General features: G+C 41.7%; 1 protein-coding gene across 4 annotated transcripts in view; it reads left to right on the top strand.

The window, feature by feature from the left end:
- The window catches only part of FHIT (fragile histidine triad diadenosine triphosphatase), a 1,522,387-nt gene extending 1,499,189 nt beyond the window's left edge, over nucleotides 1-23,198 (top strand). For 3 of the 4 annotated variants that reach the window (XM_058437110.1, XM_058437112.1, XM_058437113.1), the window contains 2 exons: nucleotides 18,053-18,159; nucleotides 20,783-23,198. In XM_058437110.1, the coding sequence (XP_058293093.1) occupies nucleotides 18,053-18,154 (102 nt within the window). In that variant the 3' untranslated portion in view covers nucleotides 18,155-18,159; nucleotides 20,783-23,198. The remainder of the gene's footprint in view (nucleotides 1-18,052; nucleotides 18,160-20,782) is intronic. The other variant, XM_058437111.1, reaches the window with a different exon arrangement.
- The last annotated feature ends 650 nt before the right edge of the window (nucleotides 23,199-23,848 follow it).

The following is a 23,848-nucleotide window of genomic DNA, read 5'->3' as shown; positions in this document are numbered from 1 at the left end:
TGTCCTAAATAGCAGAGTGAGTTTATCTGAGGGGAAATTTTGAAACCAAAATAATTATCAGATGGCCATTTAAAAAAAAAAAAAAAAAAAGTCAAAACTACTCCAGTATTGAGAAAACATGTTATCGGAATCAAATAAGCTGGCGGCAAAGTCTGCCGTTCCATGTGTACTGCTGTGGTATCCGAAACATAATTATCAAGCTTAAGTTAATTAGACTAATGCTCAGAAAATCTGGCCTGGCAGCTTGCGGTAAGTAATTATATATACTGATTAAAAATGTAATACGTGGTGAGCAGAGGCAAAGGCAACTCCATTCGACACAGCCTGTGCACATACATACACAATTAAGTAGCCATGTAGAAGAGTGCACACAACGAGAAGGAACTTTGCAGAAACTAGCAGGCGTCCAGCCAAGCCTTCTACGGGGTGGGATGCAGGTTCCCATCTTACCCAATGGAGGGTGAGCAGGTGTCACGGTGGGGCCAGCACAGAGAGGGCACGTGACCGTGGGTTCTCACTGGTTGGCAGATCACCCAAAACACACTCCAAGCCACAGCCTGGTGCTCCAGCCTGTCATTTCTGTTTCCTCTCAAGCTTCCGCCTCAAAAGATGATTAGCTGTGAGACAGCCAGAGGTCGGCTTCCTTGGTGATTTTCTATCCTCCGAAATAATGACATTGACATTAATTATGGGTCACAAATCAGGGTAGGATGCCAACCTCTGTGTGCAGGCACAAACATACCTTTTACTTGCCCTTCTCCTGGCATAGTGGTTTTCTTTCCAGCTTTCCTTAAAAGAGGGAAGGATATTGTTATGTGGGATCCAGGGGCAAAGACTTGAGGTACTCAAGGTTAGGCTGTCTACCTTGATTCTTTGTAAGTTTATTATGCCGTTAAGAGTTTGATTCAGTAAATATAGTTACATTTTCAGACCGGTGAAGGCCACAGAGAAATCTTATTTTGTTCTAGATCTCTTTTACAATGTGTATCTCTGTTCCTGCCTCACTAGTATAGCATATGGTTTAGATAACATAATTAAACTCTTATTTGAGGACTGAGGATGGGTACAACTGTGTCATCCTTCTGAATATCTACCGTGATAGGTTTATTTGGGAAAGAAGTATTTGGTGGGCCTCTCCTATGTGCCTAGCTTTGGTTTTATAAGGTCATTGTTAAGGTATTAGATTGAACCATATGACATTGATGTCTGGGAAGTCAAAGAAAAGGTTGGCTATTGTGAAAAGACATGATTTTGCCCCCAGGAAACCTGTGATTTAGAGTGGAAGATAAATTAGAAGGCAAGTACAATAAGTGTCCTGAAATGGAACCATCTTGGAGGGCCACCTAAGTCCAGTGTTGGTGGCTCAGGGGAAGAAATGTCATCCGTGCAGGGAGAACAGTATGTGCAAAGGGCTGGTAGTGAGATACAAGGCGGTCGTTTAAAGAATGACTCCTACTCACATGAGACGGAATAGGGTTGAGGGATGCAGGTAAAATGGTAAAGGCCTATTACTGTGCCAAGAAAACCATGTCCAGGACCAATAACTCAGGACCAGAGCATTTGATGTCAAGGAGGTGGGGTTGAAATTGCACTGGACCATTACCTAGAATTTCTGCTTTTTAAATAAGAGAACCCACAATATAAGTTTTGTCAGTTGTGATGTTCCAATTCAGAGAATAGATGCAGCCCACCCCTGTTATATTTAATTGAGGGACCTTTTTAGTAGAGCAACTCTGAGGCTTTTAGTCCAACATGGCAGAAGACTCGAGCAATTCACTGAATCTCCCTGGGCCTTTGTTCCCTTCTCTATAAAAACGGGGATAATAATATTGTGCCTCTACCTACCTTAGATTCCATCAAATAACATTCTGTATGCAAAAGAGCTTTAAGTTAGAGCTTCAATTTAGTCTGTATTGCTTAGCAAATGCTATGCATTTTTTATATGAGGGGAGGGAATAGACAGAAAGGGAGTAGGACCCTGGAGTCCCAACTGCCTACTAGCTATGAATCACATCTCTAAGCCTTAACTTCTTCATCTAAAAATGGAAATGACAGCACCATGGATAGGGTCGGTACTCTTAGGAAGAGTAAATGAGATCATGTTTGTACGTGGCACTTAGCACATTGCCAGGCAGAGAGCAAGCACTCAATAGAGCTCCATTAAAAATAACAATTAACAACAACAACATAATTATGCCATCCTTAATGTTGGGCTCCAGTCCTTGATGTTTCCACTTTCCTGGAGCAAAAAGTTCCCCAGCATTGGACCGAGGGCATCTCTCCTTCAGCCAGGAACACCACTCCATTTTTCTTTTCTTTTTGAGACAGAGTCTCACTCTGTTGCCCAGGCTAGAGTGCAATGATACAATCTTGGCTCACTGCAACCTTCACCTTCTGGGTTCAAGCAATTCTCCTGCCTCAGCCTCCCGAATAACTGGGATTACAGGTGTACGCCACCCCACCTGGCTAATTTTTGCATTTTTAGTAGAGATGGGGTTTCACCGTGTTGGCCAGGCTGGTCTCGAACTCCTGACCTCAGGTGATCCACCTGCCTCGGCCTCCCAAAGTGCTGGGATTACAGGCGTGAGCCACCGCGCCCAGCCCAGCTCTCCATTTTTCATAGAGTAGTATTTGTTCCTTGTGGTTTATTTTCCATCTGGGATGCCAGAAAATCACTTTTCCTGATTTAAAAGAAATTTAATTTTGGCATCTGGTAGACACAGTCTGATAACCAATTAGAAACTCTCACAGATTTTGAAGCAATAAATTGGCTACTAGGCTTTACTGTAATGTCGATGAACTGGGGTCAGCTATTGCCAAAATCAAAAAGAGAGAAAGGAGCAAAATTGCTTGGAAATAATTCGTTACTTCTTTCAACGTCTTGTCTGTGTTTCCTACCCAAATGGCAATCAGTATGCTGTTTCTTTCCCCAACGATAGGCAGAAGAAATGGAGACAGAGCTGCAAAGCCTTCCAAAGAGGCTTCTTGGTGTGGGAATCAATCAACAACATAAACAAAAGTACTAAAGAGATTATGAAATGTGGAAAGCATGTGAAATTTATATTACTACTGCGGACATGTTTATTAAAATCTAGGCAAGCATTTTGCTGTGAAAATAAAACATAAGAGCACATTTGTGGACAGGAGAACATTCGGATGACTATCTCACAGACATAAAGCTCTTAAGGCAGAGAAGTTTTAATTAAGAACAGCAACCTGTGTAAAGTGCTATACCCAAAATAGATCCTAGTCGGGATTCAGTGAAGGGATACATCAGTTTCAGACATCTGGAATCCAATTAATAACTCCAGTGCTTTTATATGGCAAATGCTACTATGTTGCAATTTTTGTGGACATTTTGGAATGGCAGCTGGATTTCTATCTTGAGGAAAATTGCAGGCATCCGATGTTGTAATCTTACATGCCTCTCAAGGATGATCATTTTTGTTTGTTTTCCATCATAGCCTCCTTTTCTTTAGTTGTATAAGTAGTTATGTTTAATGATGATTAATGAGTATCTGCAAACCCATTGCCCAGAACAAAAGCTATGATTTTACTAGCATCCCACATCTAACAGTGTGATAGTCCCACGCAACAAACCATCCCCTTGTCTCCTCACATGGAGTCAGTCCAGCATCCTCAATCTATGCTCACCATTGCTTTGTGACTTTTCATATAGTTTTAGCCATCTCTATGGGTTCCTAAAGTGCATATATTTTTATTGTCTTTAGGGAATTTTTTAAAATTAAAGATTTCTCCCTATGAGCTGTGTGTCACTATCAAACATTTGTTGTGCTTGAGCCATAACATTTACTTATGTGAACATATCAGTTTATTCATCTACTCTCTGATGGGATGTTGGTCATGACTAGATTCTATTTTTTTTTTTTTTTTTTTTTGAGATGAAGTCTCGCTCTGTCGCCCAGGCTGGAGTGCGGTGGCGCAATCTTGGCTCACTGCAAGCTCCGCCTCCCGGGTTCACGCCATTCTCCTGCCTCAGCCTCTCCGAGTAGCTGGGACTACAGGTGCCCGCCACCACGCCCGGCTAATTTTTTGTATTTTTAGTAGTGACGGGATTTCACCGTGGTCTCGATCTCCTGACCTCGTGATCCGCCCGCCTCGGCCTCCCAAAGTGCTGGGATTACAAGCGTGAGCCACCGCGCCCGGCCTCTATCTATTTTAATCAGAGTTTCTTTGAACATTCTCATGCATGTCTTCTTGTACACATATGAGAATTTCTCTTGGTAATATACCTGGCAGTAATATTGTTGGATTGTAGGGTATTGTAGATGTCAACTTTAGGAGGTAATGCTAAACTGTTTTCAAAAGAGGTTATTCCAGTGTATCTTCTCAACAGCAATGCCAGAGCAATCCTGGGGGTCCATATTCTCTTTGGTTTCTCAGCACAACTTGTCAATGAAGTATCAGACTGTCTGAGTAATAAGTCCAAGTTCAACTCTTGATCAAGTTAATGTAAAAATATCACTTTCAAACATTGGTGATTTTGATCTCCACCTAAATCTAGCAGTACTGCAGTAAGATCCTCTTTCCTGGAGCATTAAAGCCTTGAAAGCAATATGGCCAAAGGGATACAAATGTCACATGGATGTTTGGGCTAGAAAGTTTTAAAGTTCTGTGTCAATCCCTGATTCTGGGAACAGGCTGTTTTCAAATATTTGTGTCTGGACCTTTACATAGACACCTGAAATTATAATTAGTTATTTCAAAGCATTTTTATCTTTGTCCTTTAAAAACCAACCAGTGAAATTCCTTTAAACACTTGAGTGGCACTGAGGGGAGATTAACTAAAAGATTAGGACTCTTAAGTGATTTTTATAGGTTTTTCACTCATGAAGTTATAACTCTCAATAATATTTCAGCTTTATGTATCTCTCAGGCATGGCTGTTTCTCCGGTACATCTTAAGCATCTCAGCCATAAATAATGGGAAGGTTAGGTGCATAGTAGGCAGCCGAGAAAGGTGAGGGTATTGCTTTCTTAGCCTGAGGCTTCAAAATAGTACCAAGCCTGGCATTGCATTTTAATTTTTCACTGTGCCAAAGCTGTGTGTGTGTGTGTGTGTGTGTGTGTGTGTGTGTGTTTGCAGTTGCCTTACATCTCTGTTGCCTATGCTGACTTCTGGAGAATGGTCAATCATAGGGCATATAAAATGAACAGTTGAACTCATAACAAGGAAATCTCAGTTTCTTTCAAGTATTCTGGTTAGAAAGAAAAGCATTTGAAATCCTCTGTGGCGATCTGCTGTCATGCATGGTAAGCACAGCGTTTCAGCTGCGTTCAAGGCTTTATGTCTTCATTAAAGAGGGTTTTAAATGAAATAGAGAGAGGCATTTGGGAAAGGTGGGCTCCAATTTGTTTGTGCAACTCACATGGGCCAGGTTCTTTGAAGGGCATTGGAACAGCTCCATCAGAGCTTAATGGATTTGTAGGCTGCACAGGGTATGTAACTAACTTCCAACGGGTGAGTAGCAGCTTCAGAGGGTGCAGTTTTGTAATCAGAGGCAGAATGACCCTATTGTAGAAAGAAGGAATCGTGACTGATCCAGTGGACTGGTGAGTACCATTGGAATCTAGATTTTTATATTAGTCATTTTACATCGGCCAGCATATGAGGTCCAGTGCCAGGCGCCTGGCTAGATGGTGCTGGGATAGCTCTTTGAGCTCTGCCAAACATATGGTATGCATTCAGAAAGAAGTCTGCGAGGTCAGCCTGCATCCTTGCTGCTCCGTGGTAGTCACCACATGTGCAAATAGCTTGCTGCTCACCTGCTTTTCTGGGGAAAGTTCATTATAGGCAGGGCTGATGTTTGTTAGGGTGTGTGAGAGACCCAGAAAGCAAACACTGAGCCGCAAAGTGTCATTGCCCATGTTCAGAGGCAGTGCTGGGTCCAGCCGTTCTGGGACAGCCTTTCTACCTTCAGCTCACTGAGTTTGGATTTATTACAGCTTTGCCTGTTTAATAGTCTTCTGTGCCTAGCACAAAGTAGGTGCTTGAAAAGAGTGATGTAACTGAAAGAATCATTCAGTCTCTCATCTTCTAGCCCTTTTGCCTCCGGTGCTAAAGGGAAGAGAGATTTTCCCACTTCTCCACCTCATCTTCTACCTTCTATCTGAGAACTTCCTCACTCGACTTCAGACATTTGCCTTCAGCCAGTGCGCAGACCATACAGATGCCTCCTTCTTCCCTTGGGGTATTTGCACTTGCCACTCCTCAGCTGACTGTCCCTTCCTCAGAGCAGTCTTTTCTGACCATATTGTCTCACGTAGCTCCCTCTTTTATTCCCTCCCATGGTAGTGATAGATGATTACTTGCTAATTGCCTGCCTTCTCTCCTAGAATGTAAGCCTCCCAAAGGCACTACCTTGTCCAGCTTGCTTACTATTACACTATGAAATACACTGCATACATGTTCATATTTGTTGAATAATTGAATGAATTCTGCAGAGAAACAAGCTTTAAATGTTTGGGGATCTGGATTGTTCAAAGCTCCCAGCTAGATCGGCTTCTTCAAATAGGTTTTATCTTGACAACCCAGTTGCTGCTGCCTGAAATGTTGTGTTGAGAAGGATTCTGCGGCTGTGCATTATTGGTTGCGTGCTGTGTGCTTGCCTCCCTCTCTTAGTCGTGTATTTGCGTAGCATCTTGTAGTGCAGATTTTTCTTTCTCCTTGGAGAGTTTCCTTGCCTACACTGTGCTTCCAAAGACTCTGCAAGGTACCTTTGAAAAAAGAAGCCATATGTAGCAGAAGCAAATAGGAAACGAAATGTTCAGGAGATTCCAACAAAAGCAGAAATTGGCCCTATGCCTCTTCCCATTCCTTGTTCTGAGTACTGTGGGTTGATATCACTCTAGGATTAAAGGAGAACACTCTTGCTTAAACACCAATATCTGAAACACCGGGGGGGAAGAAGGCTTACAGAACATGACTGGCCAAGGAAATTGCTTTTTGAATAAATGCTTCCTTCTCTGAAGTTTGCTTCATCACAAACCTCCCTTTCAGAAGGAGTTTCATTTCATTTCTCAGTGAGCATGTTTTTAGAAACAGGAGGCCTGAGGAAATAAAACTGGCAGAGATCTCTCGTCCCTTTTGCCTCAGCAGTTTTCTACCCACTGAAAAACCAGAAGGGTTCAGATATGATGGCGCCTGGGGTGAGGTGTTGGTGATCAGCAACTATTTCCTGAGAACTGCCCTGAGATGCAATTTTCCCCTCGGAAGAGGTTTTCCAGCAGGGCCCTCTGGGCTTAGAGGTTGATCCCTATTTGCAGTGTTAGTTTTGCTTTCTGTGCTGTTTTACCACCCATGTTTTCAACTATGTTAACTGAAAGGACGTTCCCAGGAATTTATAGATTGGATCAGGAGAGCACTAGACATACAGCAAATTTGTTTGGATGAGACATACAGTTTGCTGCATGTCTGGATCCACTAGTGGATCGAGTGTTTGTTTGTATGTCTCATCCAAACAAACACCACTCCGAGTTATCCATGTTACATTGGTTGAGTGATTTAAGTTCCTTGTTTTATGTGGAAAATGGGGATGATGAGCTAGCATAGCCAGTATATTGGGAGGAAAAGTGTAATTTAGTGACGTATTTGAGCAATGCTTATTGAAAACCTACTACAGTAGTCCCCTCTTATCTCTAGTTTCACTTTTTACAGTTACCATAGTCTGGAACTACTGAATGAGAAATTCTGGAAATAAACAAACAATTCATAAGTTTTCATTGTACAACATTCTGAGCAGTGTGACAAAATTGCACACTGTCCCACTCTGTCCTGCCCAGGATGCGGATCCTCCCTTTGTCCAGTGTAGCTGTGTTGTCTACACTACCTACCTGTTAGTAACTGAGTAGCCATCTCTGTTACCGGGTTGACTGTTGTGAAATCACGGTGCTTATGCCCAAGTAACCCTTCCTTTTCCTTAATAACAGCCCCAAAGCACAAGAGTAGTGATGCTGGCAATTCAGATATGCCAAAAAAAGAGGACATAAGCTGTTTAAGAGAAAAGGTGAAAGGTCCTGACTTAATAAGGAAATAAAACAAATTATATGATGAAATTGCTGGTCAGGCGCGGTGGCTCACACCTACAATCCCAGAACTTTGGGAGGCCAAGGCGGGCAGATTATGAGGTCAGGAGTTTGAGACCAGCCTGGCCAACATGGTGAAACCCCATCTCTACAAAAACTAGCCAGGTGTGGTGATGCACACCCGTAGTCCCAGCTACTGAGAAGGGTGAGGCAGGAGAATCACTTGTACCCAGGAGACAGAGGTTGCAGTGAGCTGAGATCGCGCCACTGCACTCCAGCCTGGGCAACAGAGCAAGACTCCATCATCTCGAAAAAAAAAAAAAAAAAGAAATTGCTAAGATCCTCTGCAAGCAGGGATCTTCTGTTTGTGCAATTGTGAACAGTGCATTGTTACAATTGTTCTATTTTATTCTTAGTTGTTAATCTCTTAATAGATTAACCTGTACCTGAACCTGATTTATACATTCAACTTTATCATAGGTACGTGTATGTGTAGAAGAAAACAGAGAGCATCCATAGGGTTCAGTACTATCCGTGGTTTCAGGCATCCGCTGGGGGAAGAAGGGGGATTCCTATACTGGTATCAGATACAGCAAGCTGAGAGGATACGAAGATGGATGTTACTCTGATTGGGCAATGTGGGGACTAGACAGGAAGATTTTGTTTTTACCAAGTTTGATATTGTTTGGGGCTTACTATTATTTGAAAAGCAAATAACTGCTGGGCGAGTGCAAACGATTTCTCTACTGAACCCTGGGTGTTAGTTAGGCTCTTGCCACGGTGGGATTTTCGTCTGACATGTCAGATCCAACTGTTGGGCAAGATGGTTCCGATCCCTTACAAGGTTGAGAAGAAAATCGTAGCAATGGGGCGTCCTAAGAATATCAACCCCTTGGTAGCTCCTCACAGCCCAGTTCCAGGCTCCTGTTCTTCCGCTGTCCTGATGTTGTGTTGTAAGAAAGTTCTAGGCCAAGCACAGTGGTGCATGCCTATAACCCCAGCACTCTAGGAGGTGGAAGCAGCTGAATCACTTAAGCCTGGGAGGTTGCGGCGACAGTGAGCTGGCCACTACACTCCAGACAGAGTGAGACCTTGTCTCAAAAAAAAAAAAAAAAACATTACCTGTAAATGGTGGCCAGTCAGGGAGCAGTGTTGCAGATCCAGGAGGCACTGTCTGGGGTTGTTTCTCTCAGATACACATTTGAGGATAGAATTACTGATGGTCTCCCTGACAGGAAGTGACTACCTTTGATGTTTTAATTGAAATCAACTCTGCTCAGGACCTGGAGCTGCAGTTGCTCTTTGCTGAGGTGCTCTTAACAAGCTTGCAATGGAAAACTGCGAACTTTCACGTCTAATCAATTCCAGTGATTTTTTTTGATGGCATCGGCGTACTCCAACAAACCTGAAATGCCCACCTTGGTTCGTGGAGGTTTTATAGGGTACATATAGCATGCTCCAAAGACCATTCATAGTGCAGTTAGTGGAGTAATATCTGGTCCAAATTATGATGCTAGCAAAGTCTCATTTGCTGCTTTGGCAATCGGCTTGACAATGTGATACTTCAATGTATAATTGGATAAGCAATTGGGTTCTGTTATAGTACAGTGGTTTGGCATAATTATTTCCCAGCACTGTGGTTTTCTAGCTAATACATACTTTTGGGGGTTACAAATTCTGAAACATCAACACTCTATACTCCTTGAAAATGGGATGCCACTAATTAATATAAGAGCTTATTTAAGCATTTTGGCCCCACAGGCAGCACTAAAACTACTTGCTTTTACTCAAGCAAGTTATGCTTAAGTCAAAGCTTTGGCAACTAATCAAATGATTAATGCTCCATTGATTACTTGAATTTCTGTTCAGAAAAGGAGGAGGAACTGGGCTGTTGAATTTTCACAGTGAGTAGAAGGAGCCGAAGGTAATTTATTTGTACATAGACATCTCACAGTCTAGTGCTTAGTCCAAGGCTCCAGCTCACAGGATCCCTCACATAGAGAAGGGAAGCAATGAACATATTTTTATACTAAGTAATATTCAAAAACTTCAGCGTTCTAAGGTATCACAAGTGGCAGGCAGAGGTTTATGGTCCCAGTGAAATTTTCTGCCTCAAGTGAAAGCAACTGATGATTCATTGGGCCACCAAGAAAGTCCAACGTGGGCGCCAGTCTGCTCAGTAACCAGCACATAGACAAAAGAAGCTCCGTGTCTGGCAGGAAACAGGTACTGAAAAGATAGGGGCAGGGAGGTGCTAGAAGCATGAAAGCATCCAGAATCGTGAAACATGACTCAATCAGAATGGTCCAGGAAGGCTTCTCGGGAACTTTGAGAAGTGAATGATGGAAGAGAGGCAGAATGGATATTGGGCAAAAACTGAGTGATTTTCACACTGGTTCAGAGCAATCTTGGCAGGGAAGCCAGGATCTCTGTGTGCTTTACAGACAAGCACCAGGGAGAAAGCTGCCAGATGACAAGGTCCATCTACAGTGAGGGGCCAAGTCCTCTCACTTAGTGGCCATGACACTAACTAGCCTACGGGGGCAAATGAGCCCCCTCTCCTCGTCCATGCTGCCCCCACTCCTAAACTTTCTCTTCTGATTGCTGCCATCACTTTCTCCCTTTAATTAATTATCCTTCCAGGACATTCTTTATGAGCAATTATTCTAGTCCTTTTACTTCCTTGCCTCTGATCCTTTCATATCTTCTCATCACACCAAAAATAAAATCCAAACTTCTCAGCCCTGCCCACAGTGTGCAAATGATCTGCCATCCCCCTAAGTCCTCTCTCTCACTCTTCCAGCCTGTTATCCAGCCACCACACTTCCTTGAAGGTCTTCACTTGCTGTTCTTTCTGCTTGAAATATTCCTTCCTGCCCCTTTACTTAAATACTCATTATTCACACCTCAACTTATATGCTACATCTTCAGTGAAGCCTTCCTTTAAAAGCCTGCCCTACCCAAAGTTCTACCATCCCCTATACCATTTTTTGACAGAGTTCTTATAACATGAAATTATTTTGACTCCTATGCATCTATAAAAAATGAAGCTTTCTAGAACTCAGCCCAGTAGAAACTGCCACCCACAAGTGTTAAAGGACAATGCATCACCCTCACATCTTGAGTCACCCTTTCCCACCTCAGTTGTACTTCCTTCCCCAAGGGCTATTTCTCAAGCTGTTAATGACATATTTTCACACCATTTCATTTCATATATTTTTAAAATTGATTCTTACGTATAACTTAAATTTACTTTAAAAGGAGACTTGACATGTTTTGTCATAAATGAAAGATGCCCCTAAAAATAAATATGATCTAAACAAAACAATCTTATTATATTCTAGCCAGTCTGGATGGCTCTTCTCTTTCTCTTAGAGGTGCTGTTGGTACGTTATCAAGGACATACTAGTCCACTGAGACTTTATTCTTGAACAGTCAGATGGACTGAAAGATCACTGAAAAGGGAATAAGTTTCTCTCAGTAAGATTCAAAGCTGTTTGTTTGCAGCTTTGCATTTGTAGGACCAGAGACCATCTTTTAGACCCCTGTCGTGCGTGCATATTCCATCTTTAAACAATGGAATGTTAAGGCTTCTCAAAGTGGCAAATTTCAGCTCTCTTGCTGACTCTGATACATGTTAGTAGCTGCCTAGAAGCCAGGTCAGGATTCATCAGGGAACAGTGCTGTAATTAATTAGTTGGTGAAGCTGACCATGGGTACAAGTTGCCTTGCTGGGGAACTGGTACTCACCTTATGTGTTTAATGAAGCTGTTCCCATTGCCCAGAATTACCCTTTCTTCAAAATCTCATTACCATCTTTTAAGTCCAGTCCAAGTCCTCGATTTTTAAAAGTCAATCTCAAACCTGAATTCCAGCAAGAATTATTTTCTCTCCCCCTACCCCAGATATTCCAAGAACACTTTGATGGGACTTCTAGTTCAGTAGTTAGGCCAGTATTAAATTATCTATGCACGAATCTGTCCGCCCTATTGCAGAGTGAGCCTGAGGAGGCAAAGATCTTGGGCTTATTTATCTTTGTATCTTTCATAAGACCTAGAACAGAGCCTGGAATATATCATGTGTTCATCACATCTTGGTTGAGTAGAAAGTAATAACAGAGGATCAGATCTAAAAAAAAAATACAGTTATTTTCCTTTTGAGACTTTATATAAACCCCTGTGTAAACATCAACCCATAAGAAATGATTTATTCAAGCTCTCTGCTTCTGTATGTTGTTTTATAAAAGTGATAATAATGAAATATTTTATAAAAACATCTAAGTTTATATTCAGCTGTTTGCTTCTGTAAGAAGAGCATTAAGTTAGTTTTCCCCCGTTTGAAGACAATTTGGCATTTTACTCCAGGTTACTTCCAAATTCTGAAAAACATTTAAATTATTGTGAACCATTCCTCCTACTGCATTCCATTACGGAACTCTAAAGATGTCAATAGCAAAGGCAGTTTGAGCAATACAGCAGGGAATTAATCATTACCCCATATACCTTGTGATAACACACTCAGTGCACAGGAGGGAGCACAGTGTCAAAATCAACACGTATCAATCAGTTCTGCAATCAGAAATCCTGTTAACACTACCTTCCCCAAAAACCATTTCTAGCAGATAAAGTGGGATGACTGAAGATAGATTTTTTTTTTTTTTGAATCTCTTTTCAAAGCTGTGCAGAAATAGAATTTGCTTGGAGAGGCCATCACAGACTTCAGTCTGTTGAATGTGAATAAAGACTTTGGTTCAAGTTTTTGCAAACTTTGTCACTTTGGCGTGCAGTTTCCTCTAAAGAACAAAGCTTCTGTGAAAACCGTTTTGACTATTGTTGTTGCATCAGAAGGAAACCAGTATGTAATACATCAGCGTTGGTGCTGAGCATTTTCAGAGCAAGCAGAGTCACATTTACCTTACGTGACTTACCTGCAGAAAGGGCAGATGGAGAACTATAGTGCACTGAATCCCACATACAGTCAGTTGGAAGTGCTGTTATTTTATGTACTACTAAGAAAGAAAAACGTTGCCAATTAAATTATGACATACTGTTGGTTATAGGATATGTTTTGATTTCAAAGATGTTAAAATATGAAAAACGTGCACCTTAGAACTGGTGAACTAAGGAATTAATTAAAATAGTGCGGGTTGATTTACACTACATTCCATACAATAATAATAAGCCCTGGAGTGCACGAAATGATGGCCTTGAATTTTATCTTCCTGCACGTGGTCTCCTCTGTTTTTTCCAGGATTCACAGCCAGGCAAATTTGGGAACAACCTAGTTACCAAAGGCAAGCCAAGTTCTTCCTCTGACACCTTTTTAAGGGGTCTGCTAGGTTGAGTTGCCAAATAAAATGCAAGAAGCCCAGTTAAATTTGTATTTCAGGTAAACAACAAATCATTGTTTCATATGAGGATATCTCAATACTGTATGAGACATCGTTATCCTAAAACAAGTCACTGAGTGTCCTGTATTTTTATTTGCTAAATCTGGCAACCATACTCCTGGGGTATTGACTATCTTTGACCTCCACCACATTCTTTTACCATAGGACCTTAGCTTTTATCGTGAGAAGCCTCGATTAATACCTTACTCCTTACGACAGCTCTGAGGATTAGGGATTAGTGAGGCTCATTTTAGAGCTGAAGGAGCTACATTTCCTCCTCAGATTTGGGTGTCTCATTATAATAAGTTGTTTTGGATCTGAATTCTGATAATAAAACTTTTAATCATTCTACAAAGTAGTTAGGTCCAAAAGATATAGATCATTGGGGAACCATGGAGATACAAAATACTTTTATTCCTAGAAACAACCTCTGTGGAGTTTTTAGTGCTCGCTGTCATTAGGTCAGTGTTATTTAGCCTAAAAATAATGCTAACGACTGACAGTAGTAGCAGCAGCAGGGAATATTAAATACCACTTAACTATGTGTCAGGCATGGCACTGCTCACCACTCTTTTTCCTACTCCCATTTCACAAAGGGGAAAACTGAGACACAAAGAGATTAAAGGAACTTGTTCTCATTATTCAAGCTCAGACCTAACTCTCGCCTTCTTGGAGAGCCATTTTTGGATGATCCTTAGATAACCTCTTTCCTTCCATCACTGTTTTTCATAACGTTTCTTTGTGAAACCAAAGTGATACTCAAAAGCCTTTGCAATGAGGCTAGCTCTGTCCAGCACCCTTCCCATTTTGTAATCCCATCTCACTAAGAATCAGCCATTTGGTGTCTAACCTCCCTACCCAGGTGCCCCAGGAGAACAATAAAGGAGTCTGTCTGGTTCAGCGTTCCAGTGCTAGGTCTGGCCCCTGGCATTACAGGGACAGAGCAACTGTCTTTTGTGTTAACAAGTAGTCACCGCCCTCCCCTGTGGGCAGCCAAAGTAATCTAGAAGGCTTATCGGAAGTGAAACTCCTCCATTAAAGTTCACCCACGGCAAATAGTGCCTTTTGGATAAACTGCTATTTAAGATCATTAGGGCTTTCTCTCTGTTAGCCAGGCAAGAAGTTGCAGCCACCAGGTTCTTGGGTTGCTTTAGGGAAATGGAACTCTACTCCAAACTGTAGCATTTTTAATCTTCAAGTCACCTGGGTGGATCTTCTAGGACACAATTCTTGTCCACCAGGGCCTTTCCCAGGTTCCCTATTTCTGCAAAGATTAAAAACATTCAAAGGCTCCTGAACTGCATCCGCATCTTAGTGTTGCTAAGACAAGCCTTGTAGGCCAGACAGCCCATGGACAGAGCATAAATGGAAGAAAAGCAGTTCTAGGGCAAGGTTTGCAAAGGACAGCAGTAGTACTGTCGATAGGATCACAAGCAATGCACTTAAAGGCAAACGTATTCTTCCTATATGTGTGTGGGCTCCATCCACACACTTCTCCCAAAAAGCAGTGGAGGAAACTGAATTCTGAGGAAGTTCATACCCTGGTCCAAAGATCACCCAGCTAGGTAGTGGTAGGTGCCAGTATTATCCCCAACAACTTTTGCCTTTTTATTTATCCAGAAGGATCTACAGTGTCCCTAAAGGCCATCCCACAGATACTGTTCCACTCCATTTTGAAAAAGGTCAACTTAACGATTAAAATATCGACTTTTTAAAAGTTGATCCTTTAAAAATAATTGTGCCAACTCAGCCAAAAGTCTATCAACTAATAAATGACTTTTGCTATCTCAGGCCCCAAACTCTAAATCTAACCTAGAGGCCCCTACCCCCAAATGACTTTTAACACATAACAATAAGTGCACCTTAGAATTGGCTGAGGAGTTTTGTTTTAAATCCCCAAACCCAGGCTGCCCCAAACCAATTAAATCAGAATCCCTGGGGTGGGTTTTATTTTTTAAAGCTTCCTAGATAATTACAATGGGCAACCAGGGTTGAGCACCGCTGTTCTAAACAGAACCACATGCTTCCATCTGGGGCTTTTAGGAGGGAAATCTCATAACTTTTAAAAGCTATGTACAACAGAGTTTTTGCAAAGATGATTGATTAGTTTTTATTTATTTCTTATTTATTTCCCAAAAAATTCTAAGGGTTGGCACAATGTTGCCATCTGTAAGGCATATGACAATAACAGACGGTTGCCTAATAACCAAGAAGGCATTAACATTCACAGGCTCTAAATTATTTGGAGTCATCTGTTATGATCTGTGTTGATGAGGCCACTTAATGCTTGATTTCTGTGTCTTCCAATGGCAGTAGCCGAAGTGGGAAGGCCATATATCCTGGGCTTTGCATGTCTCTTTGTCATCCTATTGAATTGTTATAAGATGGATTTATAACAGACCTCAAGGTAGTATCAAAATGAAAATTAGTTCTTGAGTAGAATAGCAATCTCATTTGCCTTGCCTGTAGCAACTGCGGCATGTTTGCCTCTGCAAGAAAGGAAATGACTTCTTAATGTGGTTTTCTTCCACTAAGGAGAATTAAATCTACATGGCAAAATGTAAAACCAGCGTGCTGGCAGCCAAATTCTGAAGGGAAGATCCATGACCCTCATAAACATGTTTGTGGCCCGGTTATATGCTAATAAGCCTCATTTAGGCTCAAACTTACCAGGAGCGGAAATATAGCTCAGCTGGAGTGCGAGGCTATGGTTCCCTCACTGTTTCGCCTTCTGTATCAGCGTTGAGCTGCAATAAATGGGGAAATTTCTCCATCTGCTGCAAGCTGCCAGGGTAGGGGCCTCTAGGTTAGATTTAAAGTTTGGGGCCTGAGATAGCAAAAGTCATTTATTAGTTGATAGACTTTTTGCTGAGTTGGCAAAATTATTTTTAAAGGATCAACTTTTAAAAAGTCGATATTTTAATCGTTAAGTTGACCTTTTTCAAAATGGAGTGGAACAGTATCTGTGGGATGGTCTTTAGGGACACTGTAGATCCTTCTGGATAAATAAAAAGGCAAAAGTTGTTGGGGATAATACTGGCACCTACCACTACCTAGCTGGGTGATCTTTGGACCAGGGTATGAACTTCCTCAGAATTCAGTTTCCTCCACAGTAACATGGGGTTAAGTAGCGTCAGTTTTATGAGTTATTGTAAGGATTAAACGAAATAATGTATATCAAAGTAATGTGCGCCTTTCACATCATAAATGCTAGCTCTCATTGGTGCTATTAAATTGTCTCAATCCCAAATGACTTTTAACATATAACACAAAATACTACACTGTGCATTCCCACGAAGAATGAACGGATAACCTGCAGCATTTTACAATGTATAGAGCCACACACAGGAACAATAAATTTAGTTAATGAAATTGAATCATAACAGGAGGTTAAGGGAGAAAATTGAGCATTTCTAAGGAAGAGAGTTCTGAGCACATCCTCTCTGATAGAATTGAAATTGTATTCACTCTATATGTAAATCTGAGACATACATACAATTTTTTGAAATAAATATACCTGTAATCTGAGGAGGAATTTAAAATGATTCAAGTGTTAATTTTGAGACAAATTGTTAATTTTTTGTAAGTTGTTTTCTCATTTAATCTCTTTTACTGTTTCCCTACTTGAAGCCTCTCTTAATGGAAATACTTATTACTTACTCAGTTCTCATGGCCCTTGTGTTATTATCATAAATTTGGTTCACTGAACAAAACTGCTCAGAGCTCACGCAAGAGAGTCTAAACCAAAGAGAGTAGGAGGTAAACCACAGGCCACCTTGAAGGAGGGATTATGCGTTGGTGACAAACTCAATGCCTTCAAAATCCAGAAAGTAAAATAAATGAATGATGCCTATTGAACATAAGAAAATTAGAAGAGTGTGGGGGAGATTATGGGAATGGCAAATGCACCCCATTCCCCCACTTCATCCCAGTCTGTGATCACCTGTATCAGTTCATTCTTACAGTGCTATAAGGAACTACCCGAGGCTGGGTAATTTATAAGGAACAGCAGTTTAATTGGCTCATGGTTTCTCAGGCTGTACAGAAAGCATGGTTGGGAAAGCCTCAGGAGCACTTTAATTGGCTCATGGTTTCTCAGGCTGTACAGAAAGCATGGTTGGGAAAGCCTCAGGAACCTTTCAATCATGGCAGAAGTGAAAGCAGGCACGTCTTCTGTGACTGGAGCAGGAGGAAGAGAGAGTGGAGGGAGGTGCTACACACTTTTAGGCAATAAGATCCCCCAATAACTCACTATCATAAGAACAGCACCAATGGGGAATTCTGCTTTGATGGTCCAATCACTTGCCACCAGGCCCCACCTCCGACACTGAGGATTCTAATTTGACATGAGATATGGGCAAGGACACAGACCTATATCATATCATCACCCCTCTCAGCCTCAGTCGATGATTACAAGAAGGCAAATGATCCGATTATTTTAAATGTGGATTCTTGTATAAAGCCTCTCCATTTGCAAGTTTTAGCAACTGAAACAATTAAAAGATACACCTACTGGCCTCTCATTTGCAAATTTTGTTCAGTCTCCCCCAGCCCCCCGAAATTTGTTCAAGGATCCCAAGGGCCCATGAAAGAGCCTCTTCCATTTTTTTCTCCAAAGCTCCAGAAACATGACAAGGAAGAGGAGGACTCTCCTGCCTCTTGGAGATCAGAGGAGGAAATGGCAGCAGAAGCCGTAGCTCTACGGGTCTACTTTCAGTGACACAGGTAAAGACTGCATTTCGTCATCACCCAGACCCTCCTGTGGGCCTCAGGAAAGAGGTTGCACTTTCAGAATGGGGATGCACGAAAACACCTTCACCAGCATCCTTGGGTGGTGGCTGCAGAGGACAAAAGCTGGAGGGGAGAAAACCCTGGCCCTTGAGTACTGTATTTCCAGCCTCCCAGTCTCTTCCAACTCTCCTGCCTCTTCACTCCCTTCTTCCAAGCCAGTGCCCCCAGCCCACCACCACCACCTTTCTCCAGTCTTACCTGTGGTGGTGCTCCTCCAGAATCCAATGTTGACAAAGCAGACCTTCTGTCATGCACAACTTCTTGTTTAAAAGGTCAACCCCAACTTAAGGGTGTGACATGGCCCTTAGGCTCAAGTCTGTCTGCAAAGCCCTGTAAACCAGCTTTCTCTGGCTCCCTAACACGCCCCCAGGCAAACTCCTCTGCTTTCACTGAGTGGACTCTTCTCTTTAGTTGCTATTTGGTAAATTGCCCTTCACGTTTCCCTTTATGTTCGGCTCCTAGGAAGCTTGGGCCACAGGGAAACGTCAAGGCTTGGTAGAATTAATATTTGTCTTAATGATGGCTAACTGTTGAGAGATCATAGGTTTAAGACTCTGGTAGAAAGACAGCTATAGCCAATTTCCTTGTCAAAATGCTTCTACTCCAAATTTTTATGCAGTGTCTAAGGAACTCATGCCTAGATCTATCTGGCAATCTATATTATCCCTCCTAGTCTCAGTTCCCGTAGTAGACTGCTGGAATGACTGAGGGTGATGTGTTTGGTCTGTAAACAAAAAGTGTTAAAGAAGGCCAGCTAGGGTGGCTCATGCCTATAATCCCAACTACTTGGGAAGCTGAGGCAGGAGAACTGCTTGAACCTGGGAGGCAGAGGTTGCAGTGAGCCAAGATCATGCCACTGCATTCCAGCCTGGGTGACAGAGCAAGGCTCAGTTTCAAAAAAACAAAAGAGAGAGAGAGAGAGAAATGTATCTATCTCTCTGAAATTTGTTTATAAATATAGGGTTACCATGGAATACTGGCATATATCTAGACTTAAAAAATTACTTGTTTATCTCAAATTCAAATTTAACTGGTATCTTGTATTTTTTCTGGCAAATCTGTTAATAAACTCCCATGGACCCCAGTTACAGATCCTCTCCTATAAATAGTTTTTCCTTTTTAGAATTAGATAATTCCAAATTAGAATTAGGCAATTCTTCATCTGGCCTGTGAATAAATATGTTCATGTTATAAGTTGCAGAAGTAGATCAGATACAAATAAAAACATTAGTGAACCAATGCTGGTAGCAATTGATTGGAAAAAATTGTATCAACCACTTAGTGATCATGATTTTTAACTAGAAAACACATTCATTGTATTCTGATTTCACTTTGAAATGTAAGTCTTTACTGGATAGCTTTAAATATATGTGCACTTGGCCTTTCTCTCCCCAGCCCTCTTTTTAGAGTGTTCTAAATGCTTAAAGACCCAGACTACCTTGCCCCCTATCGTTGTTCAAATATGGTGTTGTACTCAGATCCTTGCATTCTAGAAAGCTTATTTCATTCTCCCATGTCATAAGTTTGCCAGCGCTGCACTCAGTTGCCTGGGGGGATATGGCAAGTGCTATAGCAGAGGCTGTCTTTCATATTTTATTTTGAACCTTTTCCGCTGTTCACCATCTCTCTCTCATTTTTTAAGGATCAAGCTAGTTTACCTAAGAACATAGGCCTATGGGCATGACTACAAACCTCTTTCTATTCCTCTTATGAAGGCCAGTATGTCATTTTAGAGTGCCCTGTTCAAATTTAAATGGGGTAACAATACCTCAGACTTGACTGCCTAGGTTGAATTTTTTCTCCTGGGTTTTTCTATGCAGTAGATATTTTCAGGTAGGGGCTAGAAAGCTTTAGGCTTTTTCCCAACGCTCGCTGAATTGTAGGATTTTTGCCTTAGAATGCTTTTTCTAGACACTTTAAGAAGATTCAAACTTATTACCCGCATTTCCTGTAGGCTTTGTTTTGTCAGTTTTTGCTTCTGTCTTGCCTTGAGGCCTGACATCTCCCGTCTTCCAGGTAAATTGACTTCCCTTGTACATCTTACCAAAAAGATATTTATACTTACCCTAACTTGTTACACACACTATTGCCACAGTACCTGTGGGTTTTTAAGTTAACTAACATTTGTATTTCTCTTTAAAGGTTTTTGTGCACAGACCAAACAAATCACTCGCAGTCTTCCCAGCAGTCAGATGTGGTAACTACGACTAGGATGGATAATATAGGTTGTGAGTTGGCAAACAACTTAGGGTCCTAAGATTTTGCCAAGACTGTCATCACTACCTGGAGTATAATGGGACTAAATATACTTCCCTTTAAGGACAAAGGAAACATTCTATTGAAGCCATCCTCACAGGGTTAACAAGAATTACATGCTGGGTTCTGGACAGAAATATAGTTGTAATTAAGCATTAATCAGGCTGCACTTTGGCCCACTTCTTCGTAACCAAAAGTCCCAGAGCACCCGACGCTCACCATTTGCCTCCTCATTGTTCCTACAGAGAAGATTTCTGATGTTAGAATCATAAGGCTTTTGTTTGTTTTAAAATTGCTTAAGATGTTTTTCAGATCCCAAATTCCAGCAAAAGAGCTATTGCCAACCAGTTTGAAGACCCCCCCTCCCCAAGAGGAACTGAATCACCAAGAGGAACTGAATCAGCATGAAAAGGCAGTTTCTTCATCTCACCATCCTGTGACTTCAGCCTGCATTCCTCAAACAATGATCCCCCACCTCGGTCACTCCAACCCCCTTAAAATACGTAGACCTAAATGGCTCAGACAGGCAGATTTGGGGTTTCCCCCTGTCTCCTTATTCGGCAGCCTTATGATTAAATTTCCTTCTCTGCTGCAACCCTGTATCTCGGTGTATTGACTTGCCATGCATTAGGCAACAAACCTGTTATAGTTACTTTTTTAAAGGAAATTCAATCATTGGATTGGTCCACCTGCTTATTTCTTCCCTTTTCAAAAAAAATGTGTCTACCTATTGAATTTTTATACATTAAGTGGTTCATGAAACCCCGAAATGTGTTAATAAGTAGGGCAATTATGAAATATTTGGACATAGCTAGACTTTAAAAATTGTTAATCTGAAGTTCAGATAGACTTGGCCTTCCCCAGCTTTCACGATTATTCCCTTAGCAGCAAGTTAGTTAGTTAGTCTCAGGCAGAGCAAATTTAAAGACATTCATGGTGCAAAACTGCACGATTCTCAACATGCACAGAGGCAGACATGATAGGGCTCAGCCCTGGAATTGGTAACAGTAGCCAACACGTGATAGGGCTCAGCCCTGGAATGGATAACAGTGGCCAACACGTGATAGGGCTCAGCCCTGGAATGGATAACAGTAGCCAACACTTGCTAAGAATTTATAAGATGTAGACTCTGTTATTATCCTGTCTTGCAAGTGATGAGAAAACTAAGGCTTAGGGATGTTAAGTATTAGTTCAAGGCCAATGGTAAGTGGCAAAGCTCAGATTTGAACCCAGGCAGTCCCACCCTAAAGGCCATTCTCTTAGTCTGTGTACTGCCCTCTTTGCTAAAAGAGCTCACCTCTCTAGCCACTTCCTTCTCCCTGTCCCATCTCTCCTTGTACCCTCCAAATAGTCTTTTTAGCCTCTTCACCTTACCTACTGGCCTATTTCGGCCTTGAGGACCTCCCACCTCCTCGCCTGCTGGACTTCCTTACCTGCCTTGTTAATACAACCCTGTCCAGCACCTGCCTCCCTGGTCGCACTACAGCCGGGTAGCAGAAACCAAAATGGGTCTGGATTCCCCAACCAACTTTGTTCTACTTGCAAGTTTTTCAGATCATGCTGAATCCTGCCTAGGCTGCCCTCCCTCTTTCTTTTCTTTACCATCTGACCACGTCTAAATAAACATGACTTGGGCGAATACAGTGTTTCCCAAATTGCATTCATTCCCATTTCGTCATAAGTTTTCTTATCTTTGTGGACCACCTAGAGCATTATTTACTTGATTCACTTTTTAAATTTTAGTATATTTATCTTAAACTTTATATTTCAGCCTCAATGAAAAACAAGTACTACTTGTAATTAGAAGTTAAGCATAAAAATAAACATAAGAGAAAAACGATGCTGATGATTTCCAGCTCTGCATAGTTGCTTGCCTTAGCTACTAGGAGTGAGATTCAGTCTCTGTGTTAAAAAGTGAGGCTAGCCACCATTAGAGGGGCATTTAATTCTAGCACCAAACCGAAACTCTCCATTTGGCATGTTCAGAAGGATTAAAGAGAATAACCTACTCAGAGATTCAATGTAGATCACCTAAGCTTATCTTGAACAGGAATATGACTCCCAACTTTGGAGACACAGCAGTGGAGGCCAGATCTTAAACCCAGAGCAAGCTGGCTTTAGACCTGCTTCAACCCTAAACCAGTACTCCTTTCCACCCACCCACCTCTCCCCCACCCCCACACACATATCAAGAAGACAAGGTGCATGGGGGAAAATCAAAGAGTCAGCTTCCCTAGAGCTGATGGGTCAAATCTCAGTGCTTGCCCTGACATTTTGCTTGCCAATAGTCTGTCTTAAAAACCAACAGGTCGCAACGAAGAATGTGAACACCTATATCCAGAGATGCCCTATATAAGAATAAGGACTATAAGACCAAAAAGCTGTTCTTGATTTAATGTTGTTTGGGGTGGACATACCTAGTTATATGATTTGGCTGTTTCCCTACCCACATCTCATCTTGAATTGTAGCTCCCATAATCCCCACATGTCAGGGGAGGGACCAAGTGGGAGGTAACTGAATCAAGGGGGAGGATCTTTTCCATGCTGTTCTCATAATTGATTGATAGTGAATACATCTCACGAGATCTGATGGTTTTATAAAGGACAGTTCCCCCGAATACGCTGTCTTGTCTGCTGCCATGTAACATATGCCTTTGCTCCTCCTTTGTCTTCCTCCATGATTGTGAGTCCATTAAACCTCTTTCCTTTATAAATTACCCAGTCTCGAGTATGCTATTATTAGCAGCATGAGAAAAAACTAATATACCTAGCAACTCCTTGGTATTATTTTCTGTATCTTCTTTACGTATAAAGAATTAATCCTCAGCATAGCAAGAGTACCATTAGGACAACAAAGGTAAACATTCTGAAACTATGTACTGTCTCCTCAGCCTCTTGAAGCCATCAAGACACCAACATCAAATTAATTGTGTAGAAGATCTCTCTTTATCTTCCCATATAACCCTCCAGGAGATTTTGGTGTTTTAGCTGCTCTCCGTATCCTTTGCCTAGCAGAAAATGACTTTGAATTGCAGTTTCTTGAGCAATAGTGAGCAAGGGTTATTGCCTTCACCATGCACAAGGAGCTCAACAGCCCAAGTGTTGCTGAATGAAGCTGCAGTTGTCTCACTCACCATGTGACAGATCCTTGATGAGGTTGGCAATCCTTTCGTTCCAGGAAGTTAGCGTCTGCTCTCTGTGTAGGTGAATTTATGCTTTGGCTCCCTACACACTGGACTGAGTTCCGGGATAAGGGATTTGCAATGGCTCTTTTAGTCTATGTTCTAAATCACATTAGATGATTTATGAAGGAGACCTGCATTTCTTATCTAACGTTGCCTCCTTCCTGGAGGATGGTAATTCTTTA

The sequence above is a fragment of the Hylobates moloch genome, unplaced genomic scaffold, assembly GCF_009828535.3.
Source record: "Hylobates moloch isolate HMO894 unplaced genomic scaffold, HMol_V3 SCAFFOLD_4, whole genome shotgun sequence".
NCBI classification, from domain to species: domain Eukaryota; kingdom Metazoa; phylum Chordata; class Mammalia; order Primates; family Hylobatidae; genus Hylobates; species Hylobates moloch.
This window is presented reverse-complemented; position numbering and strand designations above follow the sequence as displayed.